The sequence below is a fragment of the Periplaneta americana genome, chromosome 7 (assembly GCF_040183065.1).
Source record: "Periplaneta americana isolate PAMFEO1 chromosome 7, P.americana_PAMFEO1_priV1, whole genome shotgun sequence".
In the NCBI taxonomy this organism is placed as follows: domain Eukaryota; kingdom Metazoa; phylum Arthropoda; class Insecta; order Blattodea; family Blattidae; genus Periplaneta; species Periplaneta americana.
Genome location: NC_091123.1, coordinates 145,642,382 through 145,662,705, shown reverse-complemented (window position 1 = coordinate 145,662,705; position 20,324 = coordinate 145,642,382). Strand labels below are relative to the sequence as shown.

General features: G+C 36.2%; 1 protein-coding gene across 7 annotated transcripts in view; it reads left to right on the top strand.

Moving 5' to 3' along the window:
- Positions 1–20,324, top strand: part of Rhp (GTP-Rho-binding protein rhophilin) — a 287,147-nt gene that overhangs the window by 169,424 nt on the left and 97,399 nt on the right. The window contains exon 1 of one of the 7 annotated variants that reach the window (XM_069831461.1): positions 6,512–6,638. The exons of the other annotated variants lie outside the window; for them this stretch is intronic. Coding sequence (XP_069687562.1) covers positions 6,591–6,638 — 48 coding nt within the window. The 5' untranslated portion in view covers positions 6,512–6,590. Of the gene's footprint in view, positions 1–6,511; positions 6,639–20,324 lie in introns of those variants that run through there. 7 annotated transcript variants of the gene reach the window in all.

Sequence of the window (20,324 nt, the reverse complement as noted above, 5' to 3'; positions counted from 1 at the left end):
ACCATATCGTATCATATCGTACCATATCGTATCATACCATATCATATCATATACCATATCACATCATATATCATATCATATATCATATCACATCATATATCATATATATCATATCATATCATATCATATATCATATCATATCATATCATATATCATATCATATATCATATCATATATCATATCATATCATATCATATCATATCATATCATATCATATCATATCATATCATATCATATCATATCGCTAACACTGGTTTATGAATAAGAAAAACGTTAGTTCGCTGATCATCCACCGGAAGCCTGCGCTAAAAGTGTCTATGAATACGGCCTTACATGTTCAAAAATACAGTACGTATACATTTAAAAAGCAACTAACATGCAATACTGTACAGTATAGATGTAAACGCGACCGTTATTTACAATCATTTTGTTACTAACGTTGTAAGGGTGATGTGAGTTGCTATGGAAACAAAACAAGAAAAGGCAGTGTTCGCATGTCGTGCTTTCACGCGCTGAATGGCCTTTTTTGTCAATAAACGACAGCGCGGCCGAGAGAAAGGAATGGGAAACGGGTGAAAGGTGAAGCCTGCTCTTGCCTCTTATTTCATGTTGCCATAGCAACTAGACACAATGTCTACTCGTCCTGACTTCGGTTCCAGGATGTCTCGTAACATTTTTATGAGAACGATAGATGTTCTCAGACTATGTTAGGAGATATCATGTTTCAACAGTTTTACAAATATACAAAAATACAGAACAAACGTCTGCTTTGTTTGCCGGTGTACAAACAGGTTTACAGGTTTGAGGATGTCGACCTTACGGGCAGCTCTTAAATGTAGAGTAATATGATACTTCTTGTCCTTCATTTGGTGGTACTTGCTAAATTAATATATTACAAGTATACATGATGTAAGGGGTATTCATGCAAATATTTTAATATTTATTTAAGGAAAATGCACATAAACCACCGCCCTATTTACTTTTCCCGTGCGTTAATAGTCTTCTATAAAAATGTATCTCGTATTTTATTGTCTAATGTCTTGTGAATTACCGTACTATGAAACGCCTGACCGTTTAGACCAGTGGTCATCAGAACTCGCTGAAATGGGTAAAGGGCAAGCGGAGCCGTCCCGTGTGTCCCCATCGTGCAGCAGGAAGAGGTAGAGAGCATACCCGCTAGCAGCTAAGAATGAACCATAGTGCAGTTTCTTTTCCGCGGGTAAGAGACGCTAGCCCCAGGGTGCTCGGTGCTGATGACTGCTGGTTTAGACTATACGTACGTCTTTCAACCACATTCTGCCTCAGATGAAGGTTGTTAACCTTACAGGAAGTCACTCGCTAATATTTGGCGTACTGGGAAGTTTCACTAATGCTGAATTATTAGACGATATTCATTTAATGTACGGAGTATCAGGGGAAACTGCAAACTTAAAAAGGGAAAGGTTCTAAAGTCTACTTTCAAATGGACCAGCGTTTTTAAACCTTTTTCACTATGTAGATATATTTGTCATCAACATTATTTTATATTAGTTATGATGTACCACAACTTATATATACGGGTTTCACCATAACTTTCTATTACATATACTGTACCTACAATTAGCATGCAATCCCGACAGCCTGTTAAACTATTAAGTCTTCTACTCTCGCTATTAACTTAACTTCAAAAAGTTTCTTCTTATTGATGTTAAATAACCTTTTCCAATATGTGACACACTATATTTGTAATTTAAAATCCCATGATACACTATATATACTATAAACCTGTTGTTTCTAACTGGGGGGGGGGGAATTTTCATAAAAACAAGTAAAACATATTTTTTATGTTGGTCTATAGTGATCCTTGTGGCGGAAGAGACCGCATTTGTAGTTTTCATCGGGGTTCTCCCGTTTCCTCATATTAGACATTACATCATTCCGTCATCGTTCCGTAACATTCTCCTAACGCCAGCTGTCGATACACTGAAGGAGGCTACGCTAGGGACGAGTGGGATTGCCAGGTACGAAACATGGGTACACAGAGAACCTTAGTATAGTTGTCATATAAATTAGTTTTTTATTTTTCAATCAATCACTTATCATGTTAAGATGGCCGAAATGGATTCTGTTACATCAAGATACAATGTTAATATACGTCACGAACATTTTCGACTTACTTTCAAGTCTTCTTCAGGTGATAGTTTTCTAACAAACAAACATTTGAACTAGGTGAAAATATTATTTAAACATATTTATAAAACACTAGTAAATAGTCTGACCATGCATACTTTACATAAAATGGTTGAATGGCGTACATAGTCTTAAAATTAAAATTGACATACAGATAGCCTTCCAATGAACATAATTATAATACAATATATTGAGAGGCATGCAGTGTGCCTGAATTATGAAATTAAAATCGTTTAAAATTATTATATATAAAACTGAAGGCTAGGCTTGTTCTTTGTTACGTTCAATGTATTGGAAGACTGTATGAAGTGGATGTAAAAGAAAATCTCGGTCTATTCGCCGTGGTGAGAGGCATTATATCTGAAAAAATTATCAAAGATGTCTTAAAATTTTGAAGAGAAGTTAAGTGATTAAAGCCTTAAAGGGGCTTTAAAGGTTAATACTCACGAAAGATGTACAGTGGAGGTTTTCAGATGATGTGGCCTTCTCATCTTGGCGTTACATGGTAACTCCTCTCACCACGGCGAATAGACCGAGATTTTCTTTTACATCCACTTCATACAGTCTTCCAATACATTGAACGTCATAAAGAACAAGCCTAGTCTTCAGTTTTATACATAATAATTTTAAACGATTTTAATTTCATAAGTCAGGCACACTGCATGCCTCTTAATATATTGTATTATAATTATGTTCATTGGAAGGCTTTATATCTGTATGCCAATTTAATTTTAAGACTATGTACGCCATTCAATCATTTTATGTAAAGTATGCATGGTCAGACTATTTACTAGTGTTTTATAAATATGTTTAAATAATATTTTCACCTAGTTCAGATGTTTGTTTGTTAGAAAACTATCACCTGAAGATGACTTGAAAGTAAGTCGAAAATATTCGTGACGTATATTAACATTGTATCTTGATGTAACAGAATCCATTTCTGCCATCTTAACATGATAAGTGATTGACTGAAAAATAAAAAAAAAACTAATTTATATGATATTATTTCATAAACTTATCTGAACTCAACATGACTTTTAAAAAATTAGTATAGTTGGCCTGTATGGGTTTGGGAATACGCTTAGCTTGAGGGTCAGCGCAATAGATATATGATCGCAGTGATGGGTCGTAGTGACCCCGCCCTAAATTCAAATCTAGTTCACTTCAAGTTGATACAATATTCTAACTCTAGTGACCTGGGAAACGCGACTATGTATCAGTCATTCTCTTCTCTGCCGCTCGCACACCAACAATGTGTCTACTGAATGTTGATTTGTGCCGCGTTCGCTGAAAGTTGACTCCTATGGACACTCTTTTTACTATTTTCACTTGTTTTTCCAATTTTTGCTACCATATACTTACTAATTTAATTTTCTCGCTGCACATCAGTTGAAAATGGCTGAAATAGACGAATGTTTGTTGCTGTGCACCAAGGACTCCAGGTTACATGATCTTTTCGTCCTGGAAAAAACAATTTTCTTCTGAATGCTAGACAAGAAGAACAGAATGAAGTCTTATTCGAATTTTATATTAATACATAAATAAATCGCATTATTTCGTTAATATAACCATGGTTTTATGTTTACGAAAGTTGAATTTTAAAAATGATTTGAAATGATCTCTCAAGCAGCTTCATGTGTCCTTTACTTAAAAACGTTTTGTGTGTTGAGCTGAAGTCCTTATGTTCCTTGCACACTTATTCGTAAATACCCGAATTTGCAGGTACGATCTTTGTACACATTCTGAAATGACAGTCACTTGATTATATAAGTTGCTGCAGTCTTGCATTTTGGAGGTTTTAAACAGTATGGGCTGTATTCATAGACATTTCGCAGCACGCGCTACGAGCGTACTAAGCTAGCCCCGGCTATCCACTGGTTACTAGTACAGAATTCAAATCATATCCTATCGCTAACACTGGTTTATGAATACGAAAAACGCTGATAATCCACCGAAAGCCCGCGATAAAAATGTCTATGAATACGGCAAGCCTACAGAAGATTATCTTCTTATCAACACATTTTCTTGCTTAAAGTATTTTAGAAATTTACTGTTTTGTTCTTCTGCATACATGATACCGTATTTCCCCATACCTCATAACACTTGCGTGGTTTCATGGGCCGCTGCTTGTGATCAAGAGTGGCATTACGTATGCACCGCTGTAGTAAGGCACTTTGTAATGGCCATAGTATCGGCAGATGACTCACTTTTGGCACGTGTTGGATTCACGCACTTGGTGAAAGTGCCAGATCGATCTAAGAAACTGAGCCACAGATTTAAGATTCTCGACCATACCTTCATTACCATCTCATTTTCTCACTGACTCTGAACTTTAGAGTGTTGAGGGGGAGGGTGGCAACCAAATATTGTTCACGAGTCGTTCTGAAGGTGATAAATAGTACACAACATTCACACAAAGCCACTGAATACTGTAATTCTGGGAAATGGCCGTGCTTTAATCTTTTTGTCTGCGGCATGCGGGTATTTTTCGGCTGTGGTTTTAAAGCACGAACGAAAGTGATGGCTTTCCTGATATTTTAAACATTGAGAGCTGTTGAAGAATCATGTTCTAAGAATGGTTCCTCGAGTGTACGGAGTTTTATGTTATTTAACATCTTTGTTTGGCAGTGACGTATGCAAGTTTAACCCTCCTTCAACTTTGAACCACTCTTTCTTAAAATATGAGGGGAAAAAATTGCCGTATTTAGATTTGAATTTTTTTATCCATCGTTTTCTTTTTTTTTTTTCTAATTTTTCAGCATCCAAGTAATATCTACATTAGAAACATTACAAATTATATATTACAGTTATATGAACACTAATAAATATAATATAATTATTAAAGAAATTATTAATAGTCAGACATGTTTCGGAGATGCTTCTCCATCTTCAGTGACTATTTACCACGATGGATGGTTCAGGTGATCGAACCGCGTTGTTCCTTGGCTTAAAGGAGACTGAGTCTCATTCAGACGCTAAATAACCTAGATGTTGATAAAGCGTCGTAAAATAACCTACTAAAATAAAAAAAATAATAATACATACTTACTTACTTATTTACTTACTTACTGGCTTTTAAGGAACCCGGAGGTTCATTGCCACCCTCACATAAGCCCGCCATTGGTCCCTATCCTGAGCAAAATTAATCCAGTCTCTACCATCATATCCCACCTCCCTGAAATCCATTTTAATATTACCTTCCCATCTACGTCTCGGCCTCCCCAAAAGTCTTTTTCCCTCGAACCTCCCAAGTAACATTCTATACACATTTCTGGATTCGCCCATACGTGCTACATGCCCTGCCCATCTCAAACGTCTGGATTTAGTGTTCCTAATTGTCAGGTGAAGAATGTAATAATAATAATAATAATAATAATAACAATAATAATAAGAAGAAGAATAAACATATTTTAAATTTTATATTACCGATAATGTGAACTATTTACTTTAAAAACCATCCCGCACCCCTTGACGGAATTGTTGTTTGGTAATTCAAGTTGCGCTTTACTGGGATGTATTACAAAGTATAGCATTTAGATTTAAAATGACGATGTGGAAAGAAATCTTCAAAATGTATGTGTCTTCACCAGTATATTATGTAGGTAGTAAATTGTAAAATAAATAAATAAATGAATAAATAAATGAGTGCGTAAATAAATAAACAAATGAGTGCGTAAATAAATAAATGAGTGCGTAAATAAATAAATGAGTACGTAAATAAATAAATAAATGAGTGCGTACATAAATGAATGCTTAAATAAATTAATAAATAAATGAGTACGTAAATAAATAAATGAGTACGTAAATAAATAAATAAATAAATAAATGAGTACGTAAATAAATGAGTACGTAAATAAATAAATAAATGAGTACGTAAATAAATAAATAAATGAATACGTAAATAAATAAATAAATAAATAAGTAAATAAATGAGTACGTAAATAAATAAATGAGTGCGTAAATAAATAAATGAGTGCGTAAATAAATAAATAAATGAGTGCGTAAATAAATAAATAAATAAATGAGTGCGTAAATAAATAAATGAGTGCGTAAATAAATAAATAAATGAGTGCGTAAATAAATAAATAAATGAGTGCGTAAATAAATAAATAAATAAATGAGTGCGTAAATAAATAAATGAGTACGTAAATAAATAAATAAATGAGTACGTATATAAATAAATTAATTAATTAATTCTTGCACAGTAAGTTTTAATTTTAGATAGCTGGAGGGTTGTTGTTATTTGTTTTCGCGTGTTGCGGCATAGCTCGTTGTTGCGCGAGTCTCCCCAGCCAACCGCGGCTCGGCCGCCCCCACCCGTCCGCTCCGCTCAGCAGCTCAGCGCGGAGCTCAGCTCTCGTCAGTCGCGAGGCGCGTGGCCCCGAGTGTAGTGGTGACAGCAGTGACTGTGATGTGACGTTATGGCGCAGGCGGCCGTCATCCGAGCGCAGCACCGCGCCAGCCAGAAGGTGAGCTGAGGTCCAGGGCTTTCCGGTCCCATGTGCTAGATTCACTTCACGTATACGCGATACAAAAATACTATTCGAGCCACCGTTACTCAGTTTTCAACTCTTGGTGACAGAAGTCACCACGGCAACTCTAGTACAAGAGATCGGAAACGCCTTGATTCAAAATATCACCGGTAGTCTACATATTATAACCCTGTGTGTAACAATACCCACCGACGTACATGTAAAGTGCAGGCGAATTGAGATGAGCCGTTACAGGATGGGAAGGTTTGAGTTCAGGGATCGTCACCGCAACAGTACAAGTTTGCCGTTCAATTGTTGAAGCTTGTTCGGTACATCAACCCTCCCGGTCCCATCATGTGCCTCAGGCCTACATAGTTACATCAGTTCTGTGAAGAAAACATTTTATACAAACGTAAATCATGTAGTTTTTGTCCACCCTAAACATCTGTAGAAGATGGGAATGTTGATAAGTGTTCACCAACGAGATATGAAAGGAAATTGGTTGTTTTGGGTGTGTAGATTTGTCAGGGTGAATAAATTGCTTAGGAAAATATCGGGGGTAAGAGGGATGAAGTTACAGGAGAATGGAGAAAGTTACACAACACAGAACTGCACGCATTGTATTCTTCACCTGACATACAATAATTAGGAACATTAAATCCAGACGTTTGAGATGGGCAGGGCATGTAGCACGTATGGGCGAATCCAGAAATGTATATAGAGTGTTAGTTGGGAGGCCGGAGGGAAAAAGACCTTTGGGGAGGCCGAGACGTAGATGGGAAGAAAATATTAAAATATATTTGAGGGCGGTGGATATGATGGTAGAGACTGGATTAATCTGCTCAGGCTAGGGACCGATGGCGGGCTTATGTGAGGGCGGCAATGAACCTCCGGGTTCCTTAAAAACCAGTAAGTAAGTAAGATTTGACATTTCATGAGTCGCCTAGAATCAAACTGTACTTCATCCAAAAATCTGATTTGTAAGAAAACACGAAGAACTAGAGCAGTTAGACTCCAAACGTCGATTTTTAAGATAGATAAATTCCAGTTTGACTGCAAACAACCAGTTTATCACGTTCCTTGCAAAATTCTGCACTGAAACATTAATCTCATATTTCATAATTTGAAGAAAGTGCAGTTTGGAACTAGGCGACTCATCTTACCAGAGCTGTTTTTTGGGGGAGGGGGAGGGGAGAAAACTTAAAAAAAAAATTGTGAGAAATGAATAAAAAATCGTACTTATAGTTAAAAGCCACTAATTTCTTGGAAATTCCATGATTATTTTTTTCCACCATGTAATGTCGAAACACTTATACATAATCTTAATTCACAATAATCTTATAGTCTACACGGCATTGTATTTGCAACATTCATGGCGAAATAAAGCTGTTAATAATAATAATAATATTAATAATAATAATAATAATAGGTAATAGTTTAACTCTATTAAATCAGCCTTGTTACTTAACTCAGTTTTTGTACAAACATCCAGTCATGAATGGTTTTATAGGTCATTAAAACGTATAATAGAAGAATTTCGAAATAATTTTTCTCACTAGTTTGTTGCATCTAACATCTTCAAAACTAATGCAGTATATCGTAATTAACTGTTTAAAATAATTTTTAAAATGTTTTTTTTCTTCCAAAAAAACGAAGTTTTTCGCAGAAATAGCAAATTTTAACGAAAATTCGTGACAAATTACTGTCATCATTCAATCACATTTACGATGAAACCTGCATGGTGTATCTATCACATTTCGCATTTACGATGAAACCTGCATGGTGTATCTCTGTCACATTTCGCATTCATCGCTTTAAAAAAAAACGGCCCTGCATATTAAACATACGTTTCTGTCTTTCTAATAGCGAGGAGGAAGGATCTTTCAAAAACTACTATTCGTTCCTGGGAATGTTTATTCCTGTCAAAATCTGCAAGTATATTTTTAATCGACGTTAAGCACTTGTTCCAGCAGTAGCTAGTGCAAGCTGTAGACGTAGTAGACCCAGTCACTACGTAGTGCGTGACCCGGAAATATTACGACAGTATAATCCATGTTCGCTGTGTACGGTTGCCAGGATATGAGATCGTAATAGTGCTAGAAATGAAATAAGAAAATCGCTGTTAAGTTTATTTTCTGTCAATTTATTAATTGCAGTTGAACCTTAGAGTTAGTGGCATTGATATGGTTGCTAGTACATCAACAGTGACATAAGTAAATCGCTGTTAAGCTGATTTTTGTTCCCAGCGGGTCAGATGCATGTGACCTGGGTTCAGAGGGAGGCCAGTTGAGGGAGATTATGTCTCCGGAGGTCGTTGACGTCATTTTCCCAGGCCGCGCGCGCATCTTCGACGTAATTTCGTGATTAACCTATTTCGCATTATGGGTGCAAGCGATACGTGACTACGAGGAAATTACCCACTTTGTGGTCTCGACGAGCGCTCGCCAGTTTTTGTTTAACAACAATGTTAAACTATTCGGGGTCGATGAATTTATGACACGGCGCTAGTGGCTGCATTGGCGGTAAAACCGAAGTCTTCGGGGAGAGGCACCTCCGCAAGCGGTGCAATCTTGGGTTTCCTTCTCATCCACTCTTTATCTTTATGGCTTTCGCTGTTTAAGAATAATTGTTTTGCATCGAGAGTAGTCCACCTAAAAGGTCTGAATCGAAAGCAATTCTGGGTGGAGTCTGCAAATATGTGACTTCGAGATGATATCTTTGAAGAAAATCACTCTTTCGTGTGAGCCTCAAACTCGATGATGCATTGAACCAACCTTGACTCCGGTACTTCAAGAACAGATTTCTGCTGTTGGCTACAGTAACCACCAGCCTCGTACTGAATTATATGTTGTTATAACTCACGTGGTGGTGATGAAATGTCTTCTTGGCACCACTTATTACTGCAATAGGCTTGCCTGCCATTGTTAATACGTATTAAGTTTTTATAACCGCATTCACAGGGAAGTTTCAAACACAATTAATGTAATCTCCAGAGGAAAAGAGACATTAAACTACTCCTTCACCCAACCTTTTCCAAATTAGGAGTTTATCTTCTATCACCTGTCTTTGCCAAAATTCGCTGTTCAAATTTGACTCGTTATGACGGAAATTAAGTCGCGCGTTCGAATCCCGATAATTACAGACACACGAATAGAGCGCGGTTGAAGCTACGCCTTGTTTTCTGCAACATCCACTTAACTTCAGTGATTCAGACTAGAAAGTGATTAAAACTGCTGGGAAGTCTACGCTGAGGGGATTGTAATGTTCTTTATTTGTAGAATAACTTAACAGATAATTTGTCACTTGTGTTTAACATAAGTTTTAAGGGTAAAGTGCTTCAGGGAATTATTTTGGTATTTTACCGGCCAACAAAGTCGTCGTTCTAATCATCTTCAGCATCTTCTTCAACGATAATATTATTTAATCCTTCAGACCATGTCGACGTCTCCTGTCCATTTTATTTGTAACCGTCTCTTCAGTTTGTAATTTTATATTTGAGCCGTTCAGAGCAGAAGTGGTTCAAGTCAAGAATGGGTAATGAGGGTTAAAGTAAACATTCTGTAAAATACAGCGTAAAGTAGTAATTAATATTTACTTTATTTAAACTATTAGTAGTCAGTGGATAGCAAGAATGGCATATTAATTGCTACTTTGCGCTGAATTTTACAGAGTTTTTACTTTAAACTTCATTATCCAATTTTGACTTACACCACTTTTGCTCTGAACGGCTCATTTGCTTCGATAATATTTCAAGACTTCGGTAATAAATAATTATAACCCACATATACAAATTGCATGCAAATTTTTACTGAAAACACAAGGGGATTGCCATATTTTTCAAGCAGCATAATTCAATCATTTGTTAACATATTTACATAATTATTTAACCAAATAAAAATAATGTGACTTATAGGCTGTTAATAACCAAAAAACTGTCAATCTCGGTTATGAGATGAGGCCTTCATTTATTTATCATCCATGTAATATTAGAGAACTCTATGTATAGCCCTATCCTTACTTTATCATTATGAAAAAAAAAATTAGGTTTAGAGATTCCCATTTACATAGTCTACATATGTTTTCAGCATCTCTCATAATGGGAATTTTTTTTGGAGCTGTCGTCTATCTGCCTTCAAGTATTTGATGGATTTTGTTCGCAGTCAATAGCATAGCGTTAACATAAATTACTCTTCAGTTGCGATTTAATCCAAATTAAATTAAGTTACTTTATTCGTGACATTTTGGATTACATAGAATAAAGTTACATGAAACCGCATCGTATCTTGGGGAAGCAAGTTAATTCTTCTTCTTCATCATCAACATCCTTCTACTCATCATCTTTCAGCATATCTATTCCACGCCTCTGGAATTCTCTCCCTGACCATGTCAGAGACTGTCGGACAATATCAAAATTCAAATTTAAATTAAAAAATCACATTCTAGTTCGTGGAATTGCTTGTTGAACACATGTTAGGTTGTGCAACTTCACCTTAACCCATGACATATAGTAAATATTGTAACTATGCTGTTGTAAAATTGAAAATTAATATGTAATGTATTTATTATTATTATTATTATTATTATTATTATTATTATTATTATTGTCAGTTATCAATATCATTGCTATCTCTGTTTTCTTTCTTTTCTCTTGTATTAGCTCGATGAGAGCTCTATAGTGTTCTTTTGACTCTGTTGACCCTCTATGCGGCTTTAACTTAATTTGTATTATTTTCATCAGTGTTTGTATTTCTTTTTTGTATTTATATGTGCTATCTGGTAGGATGGAAGAGAAGGCCTTATGGCCTTAATCCTATCAGATTAAATAAATAAATAATAATTATTATTATAATTTACTTCATGGAGTAGAGGGATGTCAGAGCGCCTGCACTGTGTGCTCTCTAGAACCCGCACGACATTTCCTTAAGGGAGATTATTGTACTTGTTTAAAAGTGAACCTTGTTGGATTTGTATTGCTTGTAGTATGAGCACGCAATACAGGCGCTTTGACATCCCTGCTCAGTAGACTGTTCCGACTTCATCCAGCCACCTTTTCCTAGAACGTCCTATCTCTATTTTACCTGTAGACTTGTACTTCAGTGTTTGTTTTTGAATCCTGTTTTCTTCCATTCTGTGTGTTCACTCCATTTTTCTTTGCTTTCATGTATTTTATTATTGAATGAATATATCTTTAATTAATTTCTTATATTACTAGTTTGTTCTTGATCTTTTAAGTTACAACCTTTTGTTTTTTTTTTTAAACTTTATTTCTGCAGATGCTATATTTTTGTCTATCTCGCTTTGTAAGTGCACATGACTTGCTTCGGTGTGGCCATAACTTCGTAAAATTTCATACGTTTCTCTTGTGACCTTATATTTAACCCTAAAATTCGCAAAGTATCCTATAGGATACAACAGGTTAATAGGCTATACTGTATGCTATAATTTTAATAGAACAATAAAAAAATTGGTAGGAAAATTAAAATTTCACAATACTGTAATATTGTGCAACATATAAAATATGGACATTGTGATAGTTGTTTTCTTTACAGTCCGACACGGTTTAATAAACTAGTGTGAGAAATGAAGTTTTGCCCATTTAAGGGTTAAGAATTCTATTGATTTTTTTCCTGCTATTATTTATACTCGCTTTAACATCTTTGGTCATATCGCGAGTTAATCTTTTTGAGTGAAATCCGAAGGCCTGTGTACTATTGTTGAGTACTGGTTCTATTGTTGTGAACTAGATGGTGACTTTATATGTATCAGGCCTACTGATTTGTTATGAATATGATTTCGGTGATGAATGAGGCCGGTGATATTTAGGGATGTTGTGGCCCGAATTTCCTGGCATGTACCTTACGGTTGAGGGAAAACCCTGAAAAACCTCAACTAGGAAATTCAACTCGACCGGGATTCGAACCCGGGCCCTCTGCGTAAGAAACCAACATGCTGATCCCTACACCACAATTCTATTGATTGTGCCACAGATTGCTTGAAATTTATTTACTTTATTAAGCTTATTACGTCTTCCACTCTTTCATAACTTTACATCACATCCTAAGAAATTAAAGTGTGATAATTGCTCTGTTATATAATTATTTATCATTATTTTTGGAATGTACTTACGGAATATCTTGCTTTAGCCTAATTACCAAGACTTTTGTCTTTTGGTGTGACATTTTAAAAATATATTGCTCGCATACCTGGCTTATGCGGTATATTGAATGTTGCAAGGGAAGTAGTTCTTAATGCGAAGTTATTGATATTCCAATTCTTCCGGCATTGAAGATCATCCATTTTATTAAAGAAGTAACTCTAAATCGTCCTTGTAATATTTGACCAAATTCCACGGAAGCAATTAGATACCTTTATTGTGATCTGATTGACACTACTGCTGACTATGTGAAAAGAAGGGATTATGCTTAGAATGTAATTATACGTCTCTAATACGCCTTTACCAATGACACCGCTTTTAAATTCCGATCTTCCTAAATAACATTACGATTGTCTGCAGTACACGGATAGCTATTTTATATTTAAAAATTCTGTGAAATTTATGTATAGACTATTTAAATCTCATAATAGACATTAAGTCAAACATTTTGCTTTCGGGATCATGAAGAATTATATGTTGCATACAAACCAGAAAATAAAAGTTCATCTTATCTGGTTATAGAGAGTGAACCGTAAATCATGTAATTAATTTAAGGGGGGTATTCTTTGTGATATTTCAAACGAAAAACGTTTGATACAGTTTACTCGTTTTTGCTTCCTTTTCGAGATAAAAATTGTTTTATATGAAACATTTCATAGCTTGTTTTGGGAACGCCATTGATTTAATTTCGAATATGCTCAATTCAAAAGAGGACTGTATTGTGGTAATAAATGATTGAAAAAAATAGTTTTGTCCTTTAAATGTGCGGAAATTTGATCCGAACAAATGTAGCAAAGGAATTTTCCAATGTTACATTTGTTCGGTTCAAAATTCTGCACATTTAAAGAATAAAAATAAAATTCTTCCAATAATTTATTATCATAATACACTGCTCTCTTAAATTAACTGGGCATATTGGCAATTAAATCAATGGCTTTCCAGAAAAGTTTCATATAAAACAATTTTTATCTAAAGAAGGAGCCTAAAACGAGCAAAATTGTATTAAAGTTTTTTTGTGTGAAATATCTCAAAGAATAAGCCCCTGAATTAATGACATTACTTATGGTTAATTCTGTATATAAGGTGATTTAATTTATGTATATTCAAGACAGTAAGCAATGAACAGCAATGTTATTGGCAGTATTACAAAATAATTGAATTGATTTATGCAGTGTAAAGCATATGTATTTGTCTTTTTCTTGATTCCGAGCTGTAATCTGTGTATTGCATTTCCTGAATCGAGGATTACTGCGTTTCAAAGTGGAATACATCTCAAATAAAATTGTAGGAGTTCAATATTCTAGATATAGCGAATTCCAAGGAATATGTTCACGATCCATCAAACATGAAGGTCACGTCTACAAAAGTCTCTCTGCGACGTATTCGTAGCTATGCACCAAAGGGTTAAATCTGCCACAAAAACGGAGAGCTGATGCCCGGGTCCATATAACGGAGCCTGACCCGGCCCCGTAACTGTTGCTACTAGCAACCATCCCGCGGGCTCGTGCACAGTTAGGTGGGCGGAGCAACGCGTTTCCATGGCAATGTAGTGGCATGTCATAAGAAGGCATGGCGGCAGATTTCTCTGCCGGTCTCGTTTCACCACTGCTCCATCAGGGATGTTCTTTTTACCCCGTGAAGGACTCCAATCCTAGCTGCCTAGTGTTTGCCCATTTCGAAGCCATTGTTGAAGTGACGAGCTTTAGCAACCTTTCCAGTGCGTGGCGGTGACTTACCTTGGTATTACCGTGTTGTGTTTGCCCGTAAGACGATCTATCGGTACAACTTCTCCTCAAACATTTTAAATAGGCACTTTCAAATGAGGTAACTGCAGTCGATTAATTCGCCAACAACCAATTGGAGGTGCCCCATTGTTTGAAACGTGTATTTGATGCAGGTGTCGAAAATTCTTAGCTCCGGCGTTTGATAGGGACGACTAGATTGTTGAAAATAGCAAATCTGTGCTTATCAATATAGGAGGGCAGAAAATAACATTGTATTAAGGATATTAATTCTAAGGAATGCAGAAACCAAGTAGAACAATATCATTAATTCTTCGATCTTATTCTTCGAAAAGGTGGAAAAATTCAAATATCTTGGAGCAACAGTAACAAATGTAAATGACACTCGGGAGGAAATTAAATGCAGAATAAATATGGGAAATGCCTGTTATTCGGTTGAAAAGCTTTTGTCATCTAGTCTCCTGTCAAATCTGAATGTTAGAATTTATAAAACGGTTATATTACCGGTTGTTTTGTATGGCTGTGAAACTTGGACCTTCACTTTGAGAGAGGAACAGAGATTAAGGATGTTTGAGAATAAGATTCTTAGGAAAATATTTGGGGCTAAGAGGGATGAAGTTACAGGAGAATGGAGAAAGTTACACAACGCAGAGCTGCACGCATTGTGTTCTTCACCTGACATACTTAGGAACATTAAATCCAGATATTTGAGATGGACAGGGTATGTAGCACGTATGGGCGAATCCAGAAATGCATATAGAGTGTTAGTTTGGAGATCGGAGGGAAAAAGACCTTTGAGGAAGCCGAGACGTAGATGAAAGGATAATATTAAAATTGATTTGAGGGACGTGGGATATGATGGTAGAGACTGGATTAATCTTGCTCAGGATAGGGACCAATGGCGGGCTTATGTGAGGGCGGCAATGAACCTCCGGGTTCCTTAAAAGCCAGTAAGTAAGTAAGGTCTCCGACAAAGAACCGGCTTCTCATCTGGTGATACACACTACTTCCTCATTTTGGTGTCCACTCTTTAACACGAATCTTTTTCTTTGTAATTACGGTTTAAACCATTTGACCTATTCCGACTTAAAGAGGTTTTCATTTGATCTCCTCTTCTTGATACGGGACGGCATCTGGATTTCAATGCTGTTGGTTTATAATTTCAAATTAGATTTGGAAATGTATTTTTTGATGTGCGTTGTGAATTTTGAAACCACCCTCTCCTTGGTTCATCTATTTTTCTCAGTTGTATTTATTATTTGTAGCGTATTTCTGATATCTGTATTTATTTGTATTATTAATAGTATAGGGCTGCTCTGTAAGTGACTCGAAAAATCTCATCTCTGCTGCTTCTAATTATGTTTGAATGTTAAACCAATCAGTTTTCACAATCGTATATAGGCGTAGAGTAACCATCATTGCTGTATGTAATTTTAACTCTGTGGTTCTCATTGTTTCAGTGTCTTATTTTTGCTCTTATCATTGTTCCATATTTGTCTTGAATTCATTAATTTTAATAACTGAGTATTGTTTCTGGCAGCGTGTAACGTTAAGCCCAATGTATTTAAAACTTGTTACATGTTATTACACTTTTGGATCCGACAGTGTTCCGTCGGAATGACATGGGTTTTTATTGCATTCTTTTTCAATATTTTCAAGATGATAAACACTTACCTGAGAGCGTCTTCTGTTGTATAAAATATAGACTAACTTATAGCTTGATTTTTATAGACTTTTTCCACCATCCAGCGGTTTGCCTCTAATGATATTTCCTCTCGATAGAGGGGAGCCTTCTCAGCCAGTTTCAATACTTCTCTGACAGATGGCCAGTCTGTCGAGGAAAGTGAGAAGATGACAAGGAAATGATGATATGAAGGATTATAGGCTTGGGAAGAAAGGGAGTCGTAACCCTTGTAATTTGTACAGACCCAGGAATAAAATCCAGGTGGTTCGGAAGGGATGTGTACTGCAAGAATGCACGCTGCGCTCACAATTTGTTTCGTCATTCACACTCCCTTATCTGGAAGATCTGGCAACAAGAGTGAAACGCGGAAGGAGGAGGCGAAGAATGAAGGCACTGACATGGACCACCCCTGATTGAAACACATTGTAAACTCTCATTAAAATCTATAGTTTTCCCTTAAAACCTTCATTTTGTTGCATGTTCTTTTCCTTTATCTTAGCCAGATATTCCAGGAAGTTGCCTCCTCTCCTGGAGATTTGCAGGGGAGTCATTGAAACGAGGTGACTAATTTTTAAGAAGTTGTGAGTACGGTGAATAATATTTAAATGTCATTTTCTTTTAATTTTGTCATTTTTCCATTAGTTTAAGGGCATTTTAATGTTAATTTTAAGTAGATTGTTAGGTCATCAACATCCGCCCCCTAATAATAACTGTATGTGTCAATGTATATATATATGTCGAACATGGAGTAAGGACCACTGAGGGAAAATACCAAAGGAGAGGGACTCGATCCGGTGCTGTGGATTGAGCCTCGGCGTAGCTCAGTGATTAGAACGTCCAGTGCGTAGAACTGGGAATTCCGGGTTCGATCCCCGGCGCCGGAGCGAATTTTCTCCATTAACCACTTCCCTGATTAACCCGAGTTAACTCGGGTTGCTAACTTGTGTCAAAATTAATTAACCCGAGTTAACTCGTTTGAGTCCCATTTTCGGTGCTAAGTATTATATCCCGAATATATACGTTTCCATTCTTTCATTAACCATATCCTCACTATATGGCTACAGAAGTTAGTGATATTGCTATATCTGGTGGTGTTTTTGTACTTCTTCCTTGCGAGTGAATTCTGTGCTCATATAGCATTCACACACAGTAGTGAGTAGATGCTAGTTAGTTTTGGCGGTTTCTGTTTGTGTTTATTGTTTTTTTGTGCTGTTTTGTGTAAAGATGGATCAAGTTAGTGATTCCGAAACTTTTGATTAGGAAATGAGACATCGGTATCAGAAGACGAAGTTATAGACCCACAAACAAATTCAGATCAGTTGGTGTCACGTCTTTTCGACAGTGGTTTGAATAGAAGACATCTGGCACCATTTCTTCTGCACCTCCGAGGTCCCCATTCCCTGAAATTTTAACATTGTTTCTGATAACGATAATTCTCAATTTTTTAAATTATTCTTTAATAATGGCCTCATTAACATTATACTCGAGGAGACGATTCGGCATGCTAATAAATGTTCACAGAATGCTGAAAATAATTCGTGGCGGCCTACTACAGACTCTGAAATACGTGTACTTTTGGGCATAGTGATACTGCAGAACATCATTCACAAACCTGAAGAACAGATGTACTGGTACAAATATTCAATGATTGTTACACCATTCTTCCCAAAACGCTCTCATATAGGAGAGCAGATACTACTGTCCGGAATGCAATGTGCCACTGTGCGTAATACCCTGCTTTCGAGTCTATCACACGACAAGCAACATTTAACGCCTTGATAACAGCACTGGTAGTGTACCTCATAAATTAATCCATTAAAAACATAAGGTGGTAAATAATTCAGGAGAAAATCAAAGTGGGATAACTACCAGAGCTGGAATCAAGGTGCACGAGATAACTCGGGATAATAATTCAGGTATGAATGTATGTCTGTTTCATAGTGATTTTTTAGGTATATAAGAAAATTAGTGATGTACAGTGATTCTGCAATATTAAATGACTTCTTTACGGAAATAAAAAAATGACACTTTTTTTCACAAAACTGGTAAAATATATAGTAAGGGAAGAGGTTAATAACCGATGGTAGAGAAGAAAGGAGTTGCGGACCACAGTGTCGCAAATTCATTTTTTAACATTTCTCGCGTAGTCACGGGCAAAATAAATTTAAAATTTTGAATATTTCTAACATTAGCCGCGCTCTATGGGCTGCCAGTGTCGCTAGAGTTTTGTTTAAACGTAGCATGTGCAATTCATTAACCGAGTAGGCGTATGTATCTAATGATGATATTAAGAAGCCTTCCAACAGTGAAAAGGGAGTGGCAGTACTGAGACTCAAAACAAGACCGTTACTAGCCAGTCCGCGCTGACGGGAAGTCATAAAGCTTGACGGCAACTGTTTTAAAAAGTGGTTTTATGGAAAATTGGCGGACTGTCTGCGCTATAACCCTTTAAAACTTCAATGTAGCATGACTCCGCTTGTCGGTGAAATGGTCTGTGCCACAACAAGAACCGGTACCGGTCGCTGAAGTGTAAAAGCAAGTGTTATAGAGGAACTCCCATCAGCTGGGAACAAGTAACCATGGAAAGCCCTGGAGTCGGCTCGTTGAGATGATGTGAGCATTGCTCATCTTCAGGTCACAATCTCGTAGGCCTACATGAACATAGTTGGTTGCGATGTCTGACGATGGTTATTCGAATGAATGCATCAAACAGTGTTGCCAATACTGAGATGTTGAAAATCCCGGATAAAGGTCTAAAGTGCTGTTGATGCCTACTTTCTCGTACGTGTTTGCGTTTCGCAACAGTTCAGTTCCTTTAGGTATCATGCTGTGAGTGATACTACCGTTTGTAGCTTTAATTGTTGAACTGTTACGCAGAAAGGACACTAATTAAATAATTTAATATGTACGCAAATAAGGTGAACTTTCTTTTGTATGCATAAGACTTTTCTTGTATTCCCAAAATAAACATATTCCGCTTATTTTGTTAAATGTACGGCTTAAATAGATCAACATATATACTTACTTAATTTACTGGCTTTTAAGGAACCCGGAGGTTCATTGCCGCCCTCACATAAGCCCACCATTGGTCCCTATCCTGAGCAAGATTAATCCAGTCTTTACTATCATATCCCACCTCCCTCAAATCAATTTTAATATTATCTTCCTATCTACGTCTCGGCCTTCCCAAAGGTCTTTTTCCCTCCGGCCTCCCAACTAACACTCTATATGCATTTCCCACACATAATTAATTTTTAAAAAATTGAATGAAACAGCTGCACGATTACGTATTGTGATAATTTGTAATATTTTGACTTTAACTTTATTGAAATAAATTGGGCTACATGGCCTATACATATTTAAAATAATAAAGTTTACACACAAAGATTAAATGCTCGTGCTTGGGATAGTTCGTTACATAATGAATCCTACATTCCATTTTTTTCATTTCATTTATTATATTCCATTGATCTTACATTAGCAATGAAGATTTAAGATGTGGGACAAGTAAAACTTTTACAGTTTTTACAAATTTTTGCAATTTTTACAATTTCGCAATTTTCTACAATTTTTTTACAATATTTTGGCGAGATGTAGTGAGAAGAGGTGAGGACCTAGGATTCGCCAAAAGATTACCTGGCATTTGGCTTATGGTTGGGGAAAACCTCGGAAAAACCCAACCAGGTAATCAGACCAAAGGGGGTGAAATGAAGTCAGGCCGAGGGCTCGCCATAGGTCATCCGGCATAAGTCCCACGGCTGAGGAAAACATAGGAAGAAAACGAATCAGTGAATGAGTTGAATGGTATAATTCAAAATTTAAGCAGAAATTGAGACCAAAAACACTAGTTGGAAAAAAAGACAAAAAATATCTCTACGAAAATGTTAAATAATGGACGGTTTCAGTTTAAAGAAATATATATTTAATTCTCTTAGTAAAAATGTTAATAAGCTTACTTAAATCTGAATTTATATTAATAAACTGATTATATAATCTTTTTCCGGATTTTCCCAGGTTTTGTATTGTATTTTGGTCCAATATTGTTTTGCTATTCACGAAAACCGATATTTAAAACTTAAGCGAGTCCTAAATATATGAATAGT